The 17870-nt window shown below is 50.5% G+C and overlaps 1 protein-coding gene across 1 annotated transcript; it reads right to left on the minus strand.

The window, feature by feature from the left end:
- Positions 1–10139: 10139 nt before the first annotated feature.
- LOC125520333 (probable LRR receptor-like serine/threonine-protein kinase At4g37250) lies at positions 10140–13993 on the minus strand. The gene is made up of 2 exons (XM_048685226.1): positions 11789–13993; positions 10140–11066 (listed from the first exon to the last, which is right to left on the minus strand). The coding sequence occupies exons 1-2, from the start codon at positions 13680–13682 to the stop codon at positions 10345–10347; spliced, it is 2616 nt and encodes an 871-aa protein (XP_048541183.1). The 5' UTR covers positions 13683–13993; the 3' UTR covers positions 10140–10344.
- Positions 13994–17870: the final 3877 nt, after the last annotated feature.

Here is a 17870-nt window from a genome sequence, read left to right on the forward strand (position 1 = left end):
CTTATCAGGTTGAAGCTTATTCACATAAGCATCGCAGCCCAAAACTTTCAGAAATGACAACTTTGGTTTCTTGCCAAACCACAGTTCATAAGGCGTCGTCTCAACGGATTTTCATGGTGCCCTATTTAACGTGAATGCGGCCGTCTCTAGAGCATATCCCCAAAACGATAGCGGTAAATCAGTAAGAGACATCATAGGTCGCACCATATCTAGTAAAGTACGATTACGACGTTCGGACACACCATTATGCTGTGGTGTTCCGGGTGGCGTGAGTTGCGAAACTATTCCACATTGTTTCAAATATACACCAAACTTGTAACTCAAATATTCTCCTCCACGATCAGATCGTAGGAATTTTATTTTTCTTGTTACGATGATTTTCAACTTCACTCTGAAATTCTTTGAACTTTTCAAATGTTTCAGACTTATGTTTCATTAAGTAGATATACACGTATCTTCTTAAATCATCTGTGAAGGTGAGAAAATAACGATATCCGCCACGAGCCTCAATATTCATCGGACCACATACATCTGTATGTATGATTTCCAACAAATCTATTGCTCTCTCCATAGTACCGGAGAACGGCGTTTTGGTCATCTTGCCCATGAGGCACGGTTCGCAAGTACCAAGTGATTCATAATCAAGTGGTTCCGAAAGTCCATCAGAATGAAGTTTCTTCATGCGCTTTACACCGATACTACCTAAACGGCAGTGCCACAAATAAGTTGCACTATCATTATCAACTCTGCATCTTTTGGCTTCAACATTATGAATATGTGTATTACTACTATCGAGATTCAATAAGAATAGACCACTCTTCAAGGGTGCATGACCATAAAAGATATTACTCATATAAATAGAATAACCATTATTCTCTGATTTAAATGAATAACCGCCTCGCATTAAACAAGATCCAGATATAATGTTCATGCTCAACACTGGCACCAAATAACAATTATTTAAGTCTAATACTAATCCCGAAGGTAGATGTAGAGGTAGCGTGCCGACTGCGATCACATCGACTTTGCAACCGTTTCCCACGCGCATCGTCACCTCATCCTTAACCAATCTTCGCTTGATCCGTAGTCCCTGTTTCGAGTTGCAAATATTAGCAACAGAACCAGTATCAAATACCCAGGTGCTACTGCGAGCATTGGTAAGGTACACATCAATAACATGTATATCACATATAGCTTTGTTCACCTTGCCATCCTTCTTATCCGCCAAATACTTGGGGCAGTTCCGCTTCCAGTGACCAGTCTGCTTGCAATAGAAGCACTCAGTTTCAAGCTTAGGTCCAGGTTTGGGTTTCTTCTCTTGAGTAGCAACTTGCTTGCCGTTCTTTTTGAAGTTCCCCTTCTTCTTCCCTTTGCCCTTTTTCTTGAAACTAGTGGTCTTGTTGACCATCAACACTTGATGCTCCTTCTTGATTTCTACCTCCGCAGCTTTCAGCATCGCGAAGAGCTCGGGAATAGTCTTGTTCATCCCTTGCATATTATAGTTCATCACGAAGCTCTTGTAGCTTTGTGGCAGTGATTGAAGAATTCTGTTAATGACGCAATCATCTGGAAGATTAACTCCCAATTGAATCAAGTGATTATTATACCCAGACATTTTGAGTATATGCTCACTGACAGAACTGTTCTCCTCCATCTTGCAGCTATAGAACTTATTGGAGACTTCATATCTCTCAATCCGGGCATTTGCTTGAAATATTAACTTCAACTCCTGGAACATCTCATATGCTCCATGACGTTCAAAACGTCGTTGAAGTCCCGACTCTAAGCCGTAAAGCATGGCACACTGAACTATCGAGTAGTCATCAGCTTTGCTCTGCCAGACATTCATAACATCCGGCGTTGCTCCTGCAGCAGGCCTGGCACCCAGCGGTGCTTCCAGGACGTAATTCTTCTGTGCAGCAATGAGGATAATCCTCAGGTTACGGACCCAGTCCGTGTAATTGCTACCATCATCTTTCAACTTTGCTTTCTCAAGGAACGCATTAAAATTCAACGGAACAACAGCACGAGCCATCTATCTACAATCAAACATAAACAAGCAAGATACTAATCATGTACTAAGTTTCATGATAAATTTAAGTTCAGTTAATCAAATTAATTAAAGAACTCCCACTTAGATAGACATCCCTCTAATCCTCTAAGTGATTACGTGATGCAAATCAACTAAACCATAACCGATCATCACGTGAGATGGAGTAGTTTTCAATGGTGAACATCATTATGTTGATCATATCTACTATATGATTCACGCTCGACCTTTCGGTCTCCGTGTTCCGAGGCCATATCTGTATATGCTTGGCTCGTCAAGTATAACCTGAGTATTTCGCGTGTGCAACTGTTTTGCACCCGTTGTATTTGAACGTAGAACCTATCACACCTGATCATCACGTGGTGTCTCAGCACGAAGAACTTTCGCAACGGTGCATACTCAGGGAGAACACTTCTTGATAATTTAGTGAGAGATCATCTTATAATGCTACCGTCAATCAAAGCAAGATAAGATGCATAAAAGGATAAACATCACATGCAATCAATATAAGTGATATGATATGGCCATCATCATCTTGTGCTTGTGATCTCCATCTTCGAAGCACCGTCGTGATCACCATCGTCACCGGCGTGACACCTTGATCTCCATCGTAGCATCGTTGTCGTCTCGCCAAGCTTGTGCTTCTACGACTATCGCTACCGCTTAGTGATAAAAGTAAAGCATTACATCGCGATTGCATTGCATACAATAAAACGACAACCATAAGGCTCCTGCCAGTTGCCGATAACTCGGTTACAAAACATGATCATCTCATACAATAAAATTCAGCATCATGTCTTGACCATATCACATCACAACATGCCCTGCAAAAACAAGTTAGACGTCCTCTACTTTGTTGTTGCAAGTTTTACGTGGCTGCTACGGGCTTAAGCAAGAACCGATCTTACCTACGCATCAAAACCACAACGATAGTTTCTCAATTTGACTCCGTTTTAACCTTCGCAAGGACCGGGCGTAGGCATACTCGGTTCAACTAAAGTTGGAGAGACAGTCGCCCGCAAGCCACCTATGTGCAAAGCACGTCGGGGGAACCGGTCTCGCGTAAGCGTACGCGTAATGTTGGTCCGGGTCGTCTCGTCCAACAATGCTGCCGAACCAAAGTATGACATGCTGGTAGGCAGTATGACTTATATCGCCCACAACTCACTTGTGTTCTACTCGTGCATATTACATCAACATAAATAACCTAGGCTCGGATGCCACTGTTGGGTTTCGTAGTAATTTCCAAAAATTTCCTACGCACACGCAAGATCATGTGATGCATAGCAACGAGGGGAGAGTGTGATCTACATACCTAGTAGATCGACAACGGAAGCGTTTGGTTGATGTAGTCGTACGTCTTCACGATCCGACCGATCAAGCACCGAAACTACGACACCTCCGAGTTCGAGCACACGTTCAGCTCGATGACGATCCCCGGACTCCGATCCAGCAAAGTGTCGGGGAAGAGTTCCGTCAGCACGACGGCGTGGTGACGATCTTGATGTACCACAGCAGCAGGGCTTCGCCTAAACTCCGCTACAGTATTATCGAGGACTATGGTGGCTGGGGACACCGCACACGGCTAAGGAATAGATCACGTGGATCAACTTGTGTGTTTCTGGGGTGCCTCTGCCTCAGTATATAAAGAAGCCAAGGGGGAGGGGGCCGCCGGCCAGGAGGAGGGCGCAGGAGGAGTCCTACTCCTACCGGGAGTAGGACTCCCCCCCCAATCCTAGTTGGACTAGGATTCCCCGAGGGGGAAAGAGAGAGAGGGGCCGGCCACCTCTCCTAGTCCTAATAGGACTAGGGGAGGGGGGAGGCGCGCGGCCACCTTGGGCTGCCCCTTTCTCCTTTCCACTAAATCCCATTAAGGCCCATATGGCTCCCGGGGGGTTCCGATAACCTCCCGGTACTCCGGTAAAATCCCGATTTCACCCGGAACACTTCCGATGTCCAAACATAGGCTTCCAATATATCAATCTTTATGTCTCGACCATTTTGAGACTCCTCGTCATGTCCGTGATAACATCCGGGACTCCGAACAACCTTCGATACATCAAAATGCATAAACTCATAATATAACTGTCATCGTAACCTTAAGCGTGCGGACCCTACGGGTTCGAGAACAATGTAGACATGACCGAGACACGTCTCCGGTCAATAACCAATAGCGGGACCTGGATGCCCATATTGGCTCCTACATATTCTACGAAGATCTTTATCGGTCAGACCGCATAACAACATACGTTGTTCCCTTTGTCATCGGTATGTTACTTGCCCGAGATTCGATCGTCGGTATTCCAATACCTAGTTCAATCTCGTTACCGGCAAGTCTCTTTACTCGTTCTGTAATACATCATTCCGCAACTAACTCATTTAGTTGCAATGCTTGCAAGGCTTAAGTGATGTGCATTACCGAGAGAGCCCAGAGATACCTCTCCGACAATCGGAGTGACAAAACCTAATCTCGAAATACGCCAACCCAACATGTACCTTTGGAGACACCTATAGTACTCCTTTATAATCACCCAGTTACGTTGTGATGTTTGGTAGTACCCAAAGTGTTCCTCCGGTAAACGGGAGTTGCATAATCTCATAGTTATAGGAACATGTATAAGTCATGAAGAAAGCAATAGCAACATACTAAACGATCGGGTGCTAAGCTAATGGAATGGGTCATGTCAATCAGATCATTCTCTTAATGATGTGATCCCATTAATCAAATAACAACTCTTTGTTCATGGTTAGGAAACATAACCATCTTTGATTAACGAGCTAGTCAAGTGGAGGCATACTAGTGACACTTTGTTTGTCTATGTATTCACACATGTATTATGTTTCCGGTTAATACAATTCTAGCATGAATAATAAACATTTATCATGATTATAAGGAAATAAATAATAACTTTATTATTGCCTCTAGGGCATATTTCCTTCAGGAGGGGGCGGAGCGAGGGAGAGCGCGCGAGCGTTTTGGCGCTCCCCTCCTCTACCCCTACTTATAGCCTCGTGCGGCGAAGCCAAGGAGGCAGGACGTGGGGGGCGTGGGATTAACTGCACCCACTCCCCCCACGCCCCGCGATTATTGCGCCATTACGGCATGGGGAAACCACCACTTGGGCGCGCGCGGTCCGTCCAGGCCGCAGAAGATCCGCGCGTGGGCCGAGGCCCTGTAGTGGCGGGCCCAGACTGCGGTGGCGTCCCGTCGCGCGCGTGGGCTGGCAGACCCCTCCCGCTGGAGGATGCCATGTGGCGCGCAGACGACGAGCGGTCAGTTCACAGCCAGACTCGCGCGCCGATTGGCACCCGCCTTCAAACTTCGAGATCTCTAAGAGACGACGCGCCTAGTCAAAACCGGCTTCTGGTTCCCGGCTCCTCAAGATAGGAAGCTAACTGGGCTCCTCGACTTTTTTCTGCCTCGGAGCCCAACCAGCTTCAAGGACTACTGTCGGAGTAAATGACCACGGGTAGCCTAGCCGGCTTCCCCTGGCACTTCAGAAAAATTACAGGCCGAACAAGCCTCCAAGCTTCGGAGACACGGGGTCGTCTTCCCCCAGCCGGCTACCTCTCAAGCCGGCTGCGCAAAGGCAGTCCAGCCCTGAAATCCTTGAGAAACAAGACCACGAGAAGGACGACTTCCAGAAGCCGGCCATAAAAGGGCCGACTCCCAGGAGCCGGCCCCTCAGCAGGCGGCTAAGATCTTGCCCTCAGAGTCTGCACCCACATAACGGCGACAAGACAGGGCGTGGCTACAGTAAAGCCTGCCACCCCCGAATCCCGGCGCACGCATGGCCACAGTGCACCGTACGGGGCGGCCATCCCTGTTCGGCGCGGCACTGTTGCCATGATGATCGTGACGTCACCCACGACGAGGGGTCAGTACGACCCGTGGGTGGCGGGCCCCCTCGGTCAGGGAGATCCCGAAGGCGGCCAGGCTTCCCATAGTCGGCCAAGGGTATGGCCGGCTTCCAACAGCCGACCAGCTCTCTCCCTCCAAGGAGGTGCTTCATTAAGGAGACAAGAGAAGGTAAGGCTACAGTGATGAGCCGCCTCGCGGCGGCACTGTAGTCATGCTTACCACGACAAAGCCATCGTCACCAGGGGCAAGGTAACGGTAACCAGCCCCCGACAAGACCCCCGAGCGGCGGGGCCGGCCTATCGGCGAAAGGGTCGGCAGCCGGCGGGCCTACCAGTCGCCGGGCCCCACCAGTCGGCGGAGAAGCCGGCGGGCGTAGACACAGACGGCTGGGGCCCACGCCCAGCCGGATTACCATTGTACCCCTGGGGGTAGGCCTATATAAACCCCCCAGGGTTGCCATGCAGAGGGAGATCACTCTTTGGATAGATTTTAGACACCACAAGGAGAAGAGGAGCGGGCTAGCCTGGCCCTCCCTCATCCTTTCACCGAACAGTTCAAGGAGCATTCTGTAGCAACCCACCGAGCTAGTGATCATGCGGAGACCCCGCAGAGCAGCATTAGGGGTGTTATCTCCACGGAGAGCCCTGAAGCTGGGTAAGATTCGCCGGCGTGCTTGTCTTCGCCTTATCCCGTTTTCAGGCACCGGCGTTGTTTTATTGGCTCCCACAATGATAAGCCATCCATTGGCATATGTCGCACCAACCACCCGACACCCACATTACGCATTTGCCTAAAGGGAGATATTGGGTTCGAAATCCATGGAGAAAATCTTCAGATCTGCAAGATTTGGGGAAAGATTTGAGAGTGGGAGAGAGGAGAATCACGGGTGAGAGAGATGTGGTGGGGTTGGGGGAGGGGGCCAGCCCGGGCCCTGTTAACAGGATGTGCATCGCCTAACTGCTAGGCGTTGCACATTACATGTGTGGCGTATAGCTGTTAGGCGCTACAGGCTGGGTGTGGGCCCGGGCCTGGCCTAGGTGTGCCACGCTTGCCAGATGTGTAGCGTCTAAGAGTCAGGCGCTACACAGTGTATTGTGGCGCTTGTCTGTCGGGCAGTACACAAAAGGGTGAGTTGTGCAAAAAAAAAATTCAAACACGGTTCAGTTTGTGAAATACTTTGGTCCATATGTTAGATTTGTCATTTTTGCCTCTTATTTACATCCACACATGGTGTGAGATGTGGTAAGCTGATGACACTCACTAAAACAGTGCACTAACTTACACACTGATTCTTGCAGACTAATTCATGATTAGCATTGATAGTGCAGCAGAGATTTGCTAGCCTGTCTGCCCCTCTCGAGCCATGGTCCTAGTTGTACAACCACTGCGCAACTGTGCTTAGAATTTATTCCGTCGTTTCGACCGTTTCCTGTCATACCACAAATGCTGAAGATTCTTTGGAAAAAGAAGAGAACATGTATTCCTATCATACCACAAATGCTTAAGATTCATGGGAAAAAGAAGAGAACATGGGAGTGGACAGGTTGCTCTCAACATCCATGGTCACCATGTCCTAGTTGAGTATGCACGGCAGCCACCGCGGTAGTGTAGATGAACCATGTATTACGCTTTTTTCAGAACAAATGTACTATCAGATAGGGATGAAAACGGAGCGGAAACGGACGGAACTGAGTGTTATCATATTTGTTTTCATATTTTTTTGCATAAGCGGAAACGAATACAGAAACCCCGGAAACAGATACTACCGGAAACGGACACGGAGCGAATACAAAACGGATATGGAAACAGAAATGGGCGTTGATCGGAACTTAAAAACCACTTGAATCATAGAGAAATACACACAAAAACAAAGAAATTTAATGAGTTGTTAACATGGCTGTAAAATAATATCATTATGTCAGCAACTTAGCATAGTATTGCAGTAGTACTGGACAATTGCGTATAGGGTCAAGCTAAGTATATGTGTGGTAGTAGAAGTTGGGCCTCAGATCCATTCTACTAATTGTGTCATTGCATTCTATTTGGTGGTTGGGCGACAAAGCAGCCATATGTCTAATAAAAACAGAAATTTCAAATTCACGGAAACGGAAAGTACCAATTTTCATGTATGTTCCACCGAAAAACACCATTCCGTTTTTGTTTCCGTTTCCACATAGAAAATTCCATTTCCACTTCCGTTTTGCAAATTTCCGTTTCAGTTTTCATAGTTACTCTCTGTTTTCACTTTTCCTCCGGAAAAATGGAAAGTTTCCACTCCATTTTCATCCCTACTATCAGAAGTGAGGGAGTACACTAGATCAGTACTCATCTTCCTCTAATCACTCTTGGCCACTTGGGTTATTCAGGGCACTTAGGCCTTCTTTGGTTTGTAGGATTTTTGTAGGAATTCTATAGAATAGGATTTGCAAAGGAAAAATTTCTTTGAAGCCCTTTTGTTTGTAGGAATGGATTCATATTTCTATGTAGGATATGAATCAATCCTTCACATTTTGGAGGGGAAAAACATTAGCCTAGACTCAATGGAAAAAATCTTATCTTATGTATCAAATGATATCTCTTTCTTTATAGAAGTTGACATGCATGTCATCTCGCTTCCTATGATTTTTCTATTTCTATAAAATTTCTATCCTATGCACCAAGAAGGCCTTAGGAAAACTCCACCGCGCGACCCTATCCTGTCCGGCCCCGTCCGTTTGGGGTAAAAGGGACAAAAAAGGCGGCCTAGCACGCGGGAGCAAACAGACTTTTGTCCGCTTTCGACCCATCCGCGACCCAAGTTTGCGCCGCTTTGGGGGTGAAACGGACACCACGCGGACGCGCGGGTCGTCTGCGCGTGTCCTCCCCTAGCTCGTCCGCCGGTGGTACAAGACGTGCCTTTTTCTATCCGCCCCCCTCCCTCCCTCCGGCCGCACCCCCTCCACTCTTCCCCACTCTTCCCCTCGCTGCTGCCGCCGCCGCTGCCATTGCAGCCGTGCAGTTCGGACGCGAGCTTGCCCAACCCCTTCCCCTCGGCGGCGCTGAGCTACCCAACCACGGCCACCTGGTTTGCGCACCCGCCGGCCGGTTTTGGGGCGGATCCGGTCGGTCTTGAGCTCGGCCGGTTGTGGGAGGCCTGGCCGCGCCATGGACTGGCCGGGCACCTCGCCGGAAGGCCCTGGCAGGGCCGCAAGGCCACATGCAGGCAGTGGCTCCTCCTCTAGCCGCTCGGATCTGCACTGTTGGTGGGCCGCCGGCAGATACACGAATGGCGGCCGGCCGGGCTCGGTGCTTGCCCAAAAGCTCGCCGGCGCACCGTTGCCACTCATTAAGTGCGACCACTACCCAAGGATGGTCGTGCGCCGCGTCTCTACAACGCCGGAACATCCCGGATGGGTGTTCATCAAGTGCTTAAACGATGGGGTATGCGCTTTTTTTAGCTTCGGTTTGTGCTCTAGATTTGACTAGTTATGCTAACTTCAAATTTTGTTGTGTAGAATGGATGCAAGTTTTGGTATTGGGAAGAAAAGTACATCGATATATTGATAGAGCGAAATTTAGTACATGTTCGTGCACTTTTAGTTAGCATAGAGGCTGTAAATGAGACAAGTGCACTTGTTGCTAGATTAGAGGCTAAACACGAGATTAGGTCTGAGGAAGCAATATCTACTTCTGGCTTGAAGAAGAAAGGAGGATGCCAGATCGAGCCTCCTCCACAGATCAGCAATGAGTGCATCGAGAAGGCCTTAACCCAACTCAAGAGGGCAGTTATGGAAGTTGGCTATCTTCTAAAATGTATTCTTGTTGTTCTTATTTTCTTTGGTCTTGTTTTACTAGTTAAAATGTGATGATGCATTTTTCATGTACCAAAAATAAATGATGAAATATAGTTAAGGATTTGCAAAGAAATAATACGCGGACAGGATGCGGCCGGGATGCGTCCGCGCGGTGGGCGCACGGCCACCGCATCCCAGGACACACCCGGACACGACCCCAAATCCCTATCCAAACGGATAGAATCCGAACAAAACGGACGTTTGGGGTCGCATGATGGTGTTGGCCTTAGCATCTGATTCGAGGTAAAGTGCAGAAGACACGGCTCCCGGTTTATATGCTCTAGACACTGGACTCTGCATCACCCAACACAAAGTTGCTTCCTTTCTCCCTACGATCAAGAAAAATAAAGTCGCTTCCCTTCTCTAAATCTAAACAAAAAAAGAACAGATGAAGTTTCTTGCAACAAACAGCAATCTCGTGCTGTAACAATGGCATTTCAGTCAGAGCAGAGCAGAGCGAGGGCAGAGAATGAAACCGCAAGCTTGAGAAAAGGGGTTGGTTAATCACGTGAAGATCAAAAATTAGTGACGCAAATCTACAGAGAGTAGTAAAAGATCATCCAAGTTGTACCACTATCCTACAATTTATTGCCGGATAATCAGTATGGCGGAGTTTCAACGGCGGAGATGGATGCGGAGGAGAGCACTGGGATCCTGTCAAGGAGCGCGGCCGCGTCCCGCATGGCGGGCCGCTTGCCGGGCGCCATGGCGCAGCAGGCGAATGCGAGCCGGAAGCAGCCGAGCAGCGCGTCCTCGCTGCCGCCGTCAACGGCCTCGCCGCGGAGCGTGGGGTCGGCCATGCGCAGCACGCGGCCGCGCTGGTCGTCGACGGCGCCGGCGACGCCCGCGTGCCACTGGCAGAGCTCCACCTCCGAGTAGACGCGGCCCGAGAGCAGCTCCAGGAGCACCATGCCGAAGGAGTAGACGTCCCACTTGGCGTTGGGCCGCAGGCTCTTGAGGCACTCGGGCGCCTGGTACGGCGGCGGGGCCGACGCCGACGGGCTGGCCCCGGCGCCGGCCGGCATCTGGGACAGGTCCGGCAGGCTGCTGGTGGAGTGCATGGAGCGCTTGCTCCCGAACAGCCGCGCCGACGCGCCGCCGCCGCCCCGGCTGGCGGCCGCCTCGCCGGACAGCAGCCGGTCCAGCCCTAGGTCGCCCACCACCGGCTCCATGTCGGCGCCGAGCAGGATGTTGCTGGGCTTCACGTTGCCGTGGACCCCCTTCTTGTCGTGGATGAATGCCAGCCCCCGCGCCACCCCCCGCGCGATCCGCAGCCGCGCCTCCAGGTTCAGGTGCATCGGCGACGGCGCGCCGAACCGCCCTGCAATCAAACACATGAAAACGAATCAGTAGACGCTCCACATTTTGTCCAGAGAGGAACCAACCAAAAGCTATTTTGTTGCTGCCTGAAATCTCCATCTTAATTTGCCTCAATAACATCAATAGCTGTTGCATTTGCAAGTGAAGATCCAAGAGGAGTACTACTACTATAGTACCAAAGCAAGAGTACTCCAGGGAGTAGTCAAGTTTCGAAAGATAAAAGTGTACTCATAGCAACAATCGAGAAAGAGTTACTGCTAAAAGTGGCAAATGGTTTTGGGCCATTAGTGCCAAATTATGATGAATCATGACCGTTGTCCAGAGCCACTTAACTCGTAGTATTGATTTACAGCAGTACTAATTTGTGCATTCAAGGTGTATTACAGCAGTACTTATGGCTAAAGGCGCCACCTTTGCCAAGGACTGACGCCGTTGCAGCCTCAAACTTTTAGGAGCAAATGGATCACGCAGTTAAGGTAGTCACCAGTACTACATACAGTTGACCAAATTGCAGGAGGATAAAATACTACTCCCTCCGATTCACTTTTGTAAGACCTTTTAGACATTTAAGACAGCATCTAAAACGACTTACAAAAGTGAACAGAGGGAGTACCAAATTTCATGGAAATTAAGTTTGAAACGATGAAATTCTATCATGGTCATCAGAAAAACAAGAAGAAAAAAAAGCTTTTACTTGTAGCAATGGAGTCGAGCAGGACTTACTGGTGAAGGCGATGTTGGCGAGGCTGCCGTTGGCGGCGTAGTCGTGGATGAGCAGCTTCTCGTCGGCGCCCCAGTAGAAGCCCCGGAGCCGGAGGATGTTGGGGTGCCGGAACCGGGCGACGGCGCGCACCTGCGCCTCGAAGTCCTTGAGCTTGTCGGCGCCTCCGCTCTCGCCGATGCGCCGGACGGCCAGCGCCGTGCCGTCCGCGAGCACGGCCTTGTACACGATGCTCGACCCGGTGGCGCCCAGGATGTAGGCCGACGCCTTGAGCAGCGTCTCCATCTCCAGCTCGCCGTCGCCGCCGTCCACCGTCACCAGCGTCGCCGGCGCGGGCGCCTGCTGCTGCTGCCGCTCCTGCTTGTTCTTGCTGTGGTGCTGCGGGGTGCCCCAGCCGATGTAGCTCCCCGCTCTCTTCTTGGGGTCCTCGCCGCCGCCGTCGTCGGACGCCGCGTCCGACGACGACGCCGAGCAGTCCGAGCTGTCGGAGCCGTCGTTCTTGCGGCCGCCAATGCAGCATCCCCTCGACGTGGCCGTCTTTTCTTCTCTGGCTCCGGCGACGCTCAATGCCTTGGCTCCGCCGCCGATGCCCTTGTGCTGCTGCGCCGTCGGGTTCTCCTCCCGCCGCTGCCGCCGCTTCTTCCTGATGTGGTAGACGTACATGAAGAGCATGAAGAGGAGCCCTACGCCGGCGAGGTCACCGGCCACGATGGCGAGGATCACGAGAGGTTTGAGCTTCCCCTGCCCGCCGCGCGGGGCCTGGGCCTCGGGGGAGCCCGGCGGCGCCCGGGCGGCGCTCTTGGGGATGGCCGCGAACGCCGGCGGCGAGTCGGTGGCGTTGGGCGGGTTGGAGAGCGACGACGGGATGGAGCACGCGTGCTTCAGCGGCGGGCCGCACAGCCCCGGGTTGCCCTCGTACGCCGCCGCCGGCTGCGCGGCGAAGGGCCCGGCCGGTGGGACCGCGCCGGTGAAGTTATTGTTGGACAGATCCACCGTGGTGTTGGCCGGCACGACGTGGGACAGCTCGGCCGGGAGCGCGCCGGTGAGGCTGTTGGACGACACGTTGAGGAACCTCAGCTGCGCTCCGCCGAAGTCCGCCGGGAGTTGCCCCCTGAAGTAGTTGTTGCTGAGGTCCACAACCTGCAGCCCGCCGAGCCCGCCGGCGGGGAGCTCCCCGGCGAGGTAGTTGTTGGCGAGGCCCAGCACGGCGAGGCCAGGCGCCCTCAGGAGCGAAGCAGGTAGCCAGCCGGCGAGCGCGTTGTCGGAGAGGTTGAGCTCCTGGAGCGCGCGCGCGTAGGACGCGTCCGGGAGCGCGCCGGAGAGGTCGTTTCCGGCGAGCGAGAGCACGCGGAGCTCGGTGGCGTTGAGCAGCAGCGCGGCGGGGAGGGTCCCGTTGAGGGCGTTCCCGGAGAGGTCGAGGTGGCGCAGGTGCTCGACGCGGGCCAGCTCGGCGGGGAGCGACCCGGAGAGCTGCACGCCGGGGAGGACGAGGCCGATGACCCGCGACACCGTGGCCGCGGCCATCGACGCGTTGAGGCCGAGCAGCGTGCCGTTCGCCCTGCCACCGGCGAGCGTGCTGAAGTTCCCGCTCCCGCTGCCGTCGGCGGAGGCGGAGGTGAGGTTGACCGTGGAGGCCTGCTGCTGGGGCTGCGGGAAGCCGTTGCAGATGACGCCGTTCCAGGCGCAGGCGGAGTCGTCGGAGTAGCTCCAGCTGCGGAGCGCGCCGAGCGGGTCGGCGGTGACCGCGCGCCGGAAGGCCATGAGCAGCTCCCCGTCCGCGTCCAGCCCGCTGGCCCCGCGGCCACAGACCAGCAGAATCAGCAATAGGCCGTACATCACCACCCCATGACAAACTCCCGCGCCACCGCCGCCGCCGCCGCGCCTCCTCGTCTCCATTGCCGCGGAACCAGAACTAATTAGCAGCCAGTCCCCCAGCACCGACAACGGAACAGCATGGGATGGGAATGGCGAGGGAAGCTCGTGCAAACCGAGCCGGAGCGGCAGGTCAGCCGGCTGGTCGGTTGACCCGGCCCGGCCGGCTGCGCGTGGAGTAGAGTGGGGAGGAAGGAGGGGAGTGGGAAGAGAGGAGGCAGCAGCAGGTGTAGCAGTGGGAGGCTGGCAATGGCATGTGAGAGGAGGGCGGAATAAAGAAGGGGATGGGAGGGGAGGGCGAGGCGATGAGGTGGTGGACTGGTGGGTGGGGATTTTACTTGGGCTGGAAACGGGCGAGGGGACGCCGTGTGCGGCGGCAGATCCGCCGTTGGGAGGAGGCCGCGATAAAAATTCGAGTTTTGGGGCGCGAGGCCGCCGGGAGAGCAGAGCAGTGCACAGGTCGTTTTCGGGGGCGTGACGCCTACGACGGTCCGTGGATCGAGCGGTGTGGATGCATCCATCCATCCATCCTGCATGCATGCGATGTGACGTGGTGGCCTCGTAAAGCGCGACGTTGAGTCGCAACCGAATCGCCCCTCTCTCGCACACGATTTTCACTTGATTTTTCTTCAAGCCTGTGGCTAATTTTGTTTCTGAATACAAAGATTGGATAGCTACTTTCTCCTCAACAACATTTGGTTCTTGCTGATCCCCAACCCGCCGGCTTCTACAAAATGCAACTTTGCTGGTGTAGTAAAAGGTGCAACTTACGGATTCTTTTTTTTTGTAAAATTTAACTGCCTTGAAAGATACGGGTTAAACTTTTCGTTAAACAGCGTTACACTTTTGAAAATCGACCGATACGTTGAAATGATCTCAACCAGCCGAGATTTAAAACTCAGCACAAATCCAAATCGACCATGCGTTCTGTCGAGAATTCGACGGTCATGTCATGGTATACTCCAGACATTGCTCGACGCACGGCAAGGCATATCAACAAGATTTAAACACCGATGCAACTTGTCGATCAAGGATTCGACATTGTTCCCCCGGGATTGCCTTGCCCCATTCTAGCAGGTCCCTTCGCCGTCCTAGCTAGATCCATTTCTTTTTAGAGTTTAAGTTGTTTTCTACGCCATTCATACTAGAAAAACAGCATGTGCTCCCGGGACGCCTAGGCCGTTGGATTTGTGCCAATTACGAGGCGCTCCTGGGGTGGTTTTCCAATTTGCCAGGCTGCGGCCATGACCGTTGGATCTTCGATCCAATGGCCCATGTGGCGTGGGAGCACGGGAGCATGCGACTCTCGAAAGCAGCCAATACGCACACCTGTACCTCTCCCAAATCTATATACTAATTCACATTTTGTCGTACAAATTGATACACAAATACCATCTCGAAGGCCATCTTATTAGTCTGTAAAAAGCTTTAAATTTTGTATTTGTGTTTTCAGTCCAAATTTTGCACATGTAGTCAAATTATAGTACTTTGCACATAATTGGTCGACTCAGCCATGGTATTTCTTTACAGGGTCGACTCAGCCATGGTATTTCTTTACAGGGTCGACTCAACCATGGTTAAATTAAGACTCCACTACAAATCTGATGTTGGATTTTTTACCATGGCAAATCGAACGTTTTTCATGGCAAATTATGTTCTTCGAGGATGCCAATGCAAGTTTAGTCGGCAGGTATGACAAATCTGTCTCAGTTAAATTTTTTTTGTCAGAAAATTACCGTTCTTGCAAACTAAATTTGCCATCATCGCACCCATATAAATTACCATGAAATGCGTCAAATTTGCCACGCCTAAAATTCTGACCTTAGATTTCTAGTGTTTTTGTTAGCCTAATGCATGCATGCTACGACACTCACGTTTAAGCTCAGCTAGCAGTATACAGTAACCGTATTCAAACATATGCTGGAATATATACCTAACAACAAAATTACAGATGGATTGGTTCCCTCCATCAATCTGTATAACCCTGTGCTGGAATATATAACCCTGACCAAAATAGAAGGATTGGTTGCCTTCCCTTCTCTGTGCTAGAATTCAAAAAAAGAGGTAGAATCCATACCTAACAACCAAATTATAGATGGTCCCCTAAAAAACAAATTATAGATGGGAGACTGGATGAACATATATGGGCTATGGCTAGGGAGAGGGGAATGTCTGGTCACTTTCCACTATCCATGAGCATTGAGGACAGGTCCACCTTCATGTCCCTCCCCCATTGAATCGAACCGCCCAACTGTATCACCTTTATGTACAAGAAGATTGACATACCAATTCGACGGAATGCATAGGAAAGAAAAAAAAACACTTGGGAAAATCTCGAGAATAATGACAAGGTCCCCAAAACGCCTGAAACTCCATGCGTACACACACAAAAAACTAACAGTTTTGCTAAGTTTCAGTAGAGACTCGGTCGATGCTATATTCATTTAATCTTGCATGAAGATTCGTACAAAAAAATTCTTTTTAGATTTTCTTCTTTCTTCTTATATACTTTATCACTTGATTGAGATTTGATTAAGTCTCAGTCAACTAAGACCTACGCAAACTGTAAATAAAACGACCATGCTTGACTGTCCAGCTGCAGGTCGATCCAGGGCCGGTCCTGAGATTTCGGGGGCCCGGGGCAAACTAAAAATTGGGGGCCCTTAATATATATACACTCATTGTAATATACGTATATCCATGTATATATTTTTTCTCAAAAAATGTATATATAAATTATTACCAGTAACACTTAAATGCATCCAAAATTAATATGTGTATCAAATAATTTATGCATATTACCTTAAATTCTTCTAACATTCCTCGATGCAAAGTCACATATGATGAGGTCGATGTCAATCCCATCCAATAATTTCTCCTCCATGCATAATGTAGCCAAACCATTTAACCTCTCTTGAGTCATTGTTGACCTCAAATAATTCTTCAATAATTCAACTTCGGAAAAGATTCTTTCGGGCCATGCGACCGTCACAAGCACAGTAAATAAGATGTGATAGACAATGAAGATATTAGGATACCAATCAAGTTCTCTGACATGCCCGAAAATCTCCATAGCAGACATTACGTCATCTGGCAAAGTGAATCTCATAATCATCAATTCAGAAATAAGATTGTATACCTCAACATCAAATGAACCATTCCCGCAAAAAAAACATCAAATGAACCATTAACAGAGAAAGTTTCTGCTGCAACATTCTTCAAGTTCATTGTCACTTAATGACATCAGGGTGCCCGAGCTCAATAAAAATCCGAATATATCTTTAAACACCATGAGTTATCTGAATCTATCATTCAAATAAGTGATCTCCATATATATCAATCGAAACGTTAAAATATTTCCTCTTACCGGAGGACGTCATAATAACACACACAATGCTGAAAACAAAACCATTTGTTCTATCAATTATTGAACAGTGCCGGCTATGCATCAAAGGATTTTTTTTGTATCAATATTATATGAATATACCTCAATACCTGACGGAGTGATGATCAAACTTCAGTCCATGTGCGTATACAATACACAGGGGTCTGCACAGCGCCTAGAGTCTGCATAAGATTGAGAAGGAAATAGTTGAGCAAATGCCAAACAGGGCCCGGAATTGAAATCAGCGGCGAACATACACAAATTAGGAAGGAAATTACCAGAGGGTTGGGGGCGGCGAGGCGCCCAGGCGGGAGTGCGTGCATGCGTGCACGGCGGCGTCGGCTGCCAGCAGCTAGGCTGGGACCTGAAATCGTTGCGTGACTCTGCCTGATGGAATGGTCGAACAGAATAGGAAGGAAATCGCCCATGAAGCTAATTGATCGCTCTTTTTTTATGTGAAAGGAAATTCCGCTGATCGCTCGCTATCAAACACTCAATCGCTGGGATCGGGAGATCGAGCTGCCGCTCCCTGGCGCGCGTCTGCCTAGTATGAGCCATAGGCCTATAGCCAACTATCGGCCCCCCCTGGGTTTTAGGAGCCCGGGGCGGCCGCCCCCCTGCCCCTCCCCAGGGCCGGCCCTGGGTCGATCAAGGTTAGAATTAAACACTGGTGGTTGGTAAAATAAGCATTGGGGCTCCTCAACTATAAATGGATCATCATCAGGGCCGGCCCTGGGGGTATGGCGGCGGGGCGACGGCCCAGGGCCCAGGCGAGGAGGGGGGCCCATGACAGAGTATATATCTGTATTATAGCCTAGCAAAAAATA

This window comes from Triticum urartu, chromosome 7 (assembly GCF_003073215.2).
Source record: "Triticum urartu cultivar G1812 chromosome 7, Tu2.1, whole genome shotgun sequence".
NCBI lineage: Eukaryota > Viridiplantae > Streptophyta > Magnoliopsida > Poales > Poaceae > Triticum > Triticum urartu.

Excerpts from the sequence above, each read along its gene's own strand:
- LOC125520333 (XM_048685226.1), bottom strand. The coding sequence starts at position 13,682 with ATGGAGACGAGGAGGCGCGGCGGCGGCGGCGGTGGCGCGGGAGTTTGT. Across the intron at positions 11,067-11,788 it reads CGCCAACATCGCCTTCACCA|GGCGGTTCGGCGCGCCGTCG; the intron begins GTAAGTCCTGCT and ends GTTTGATTGCAG.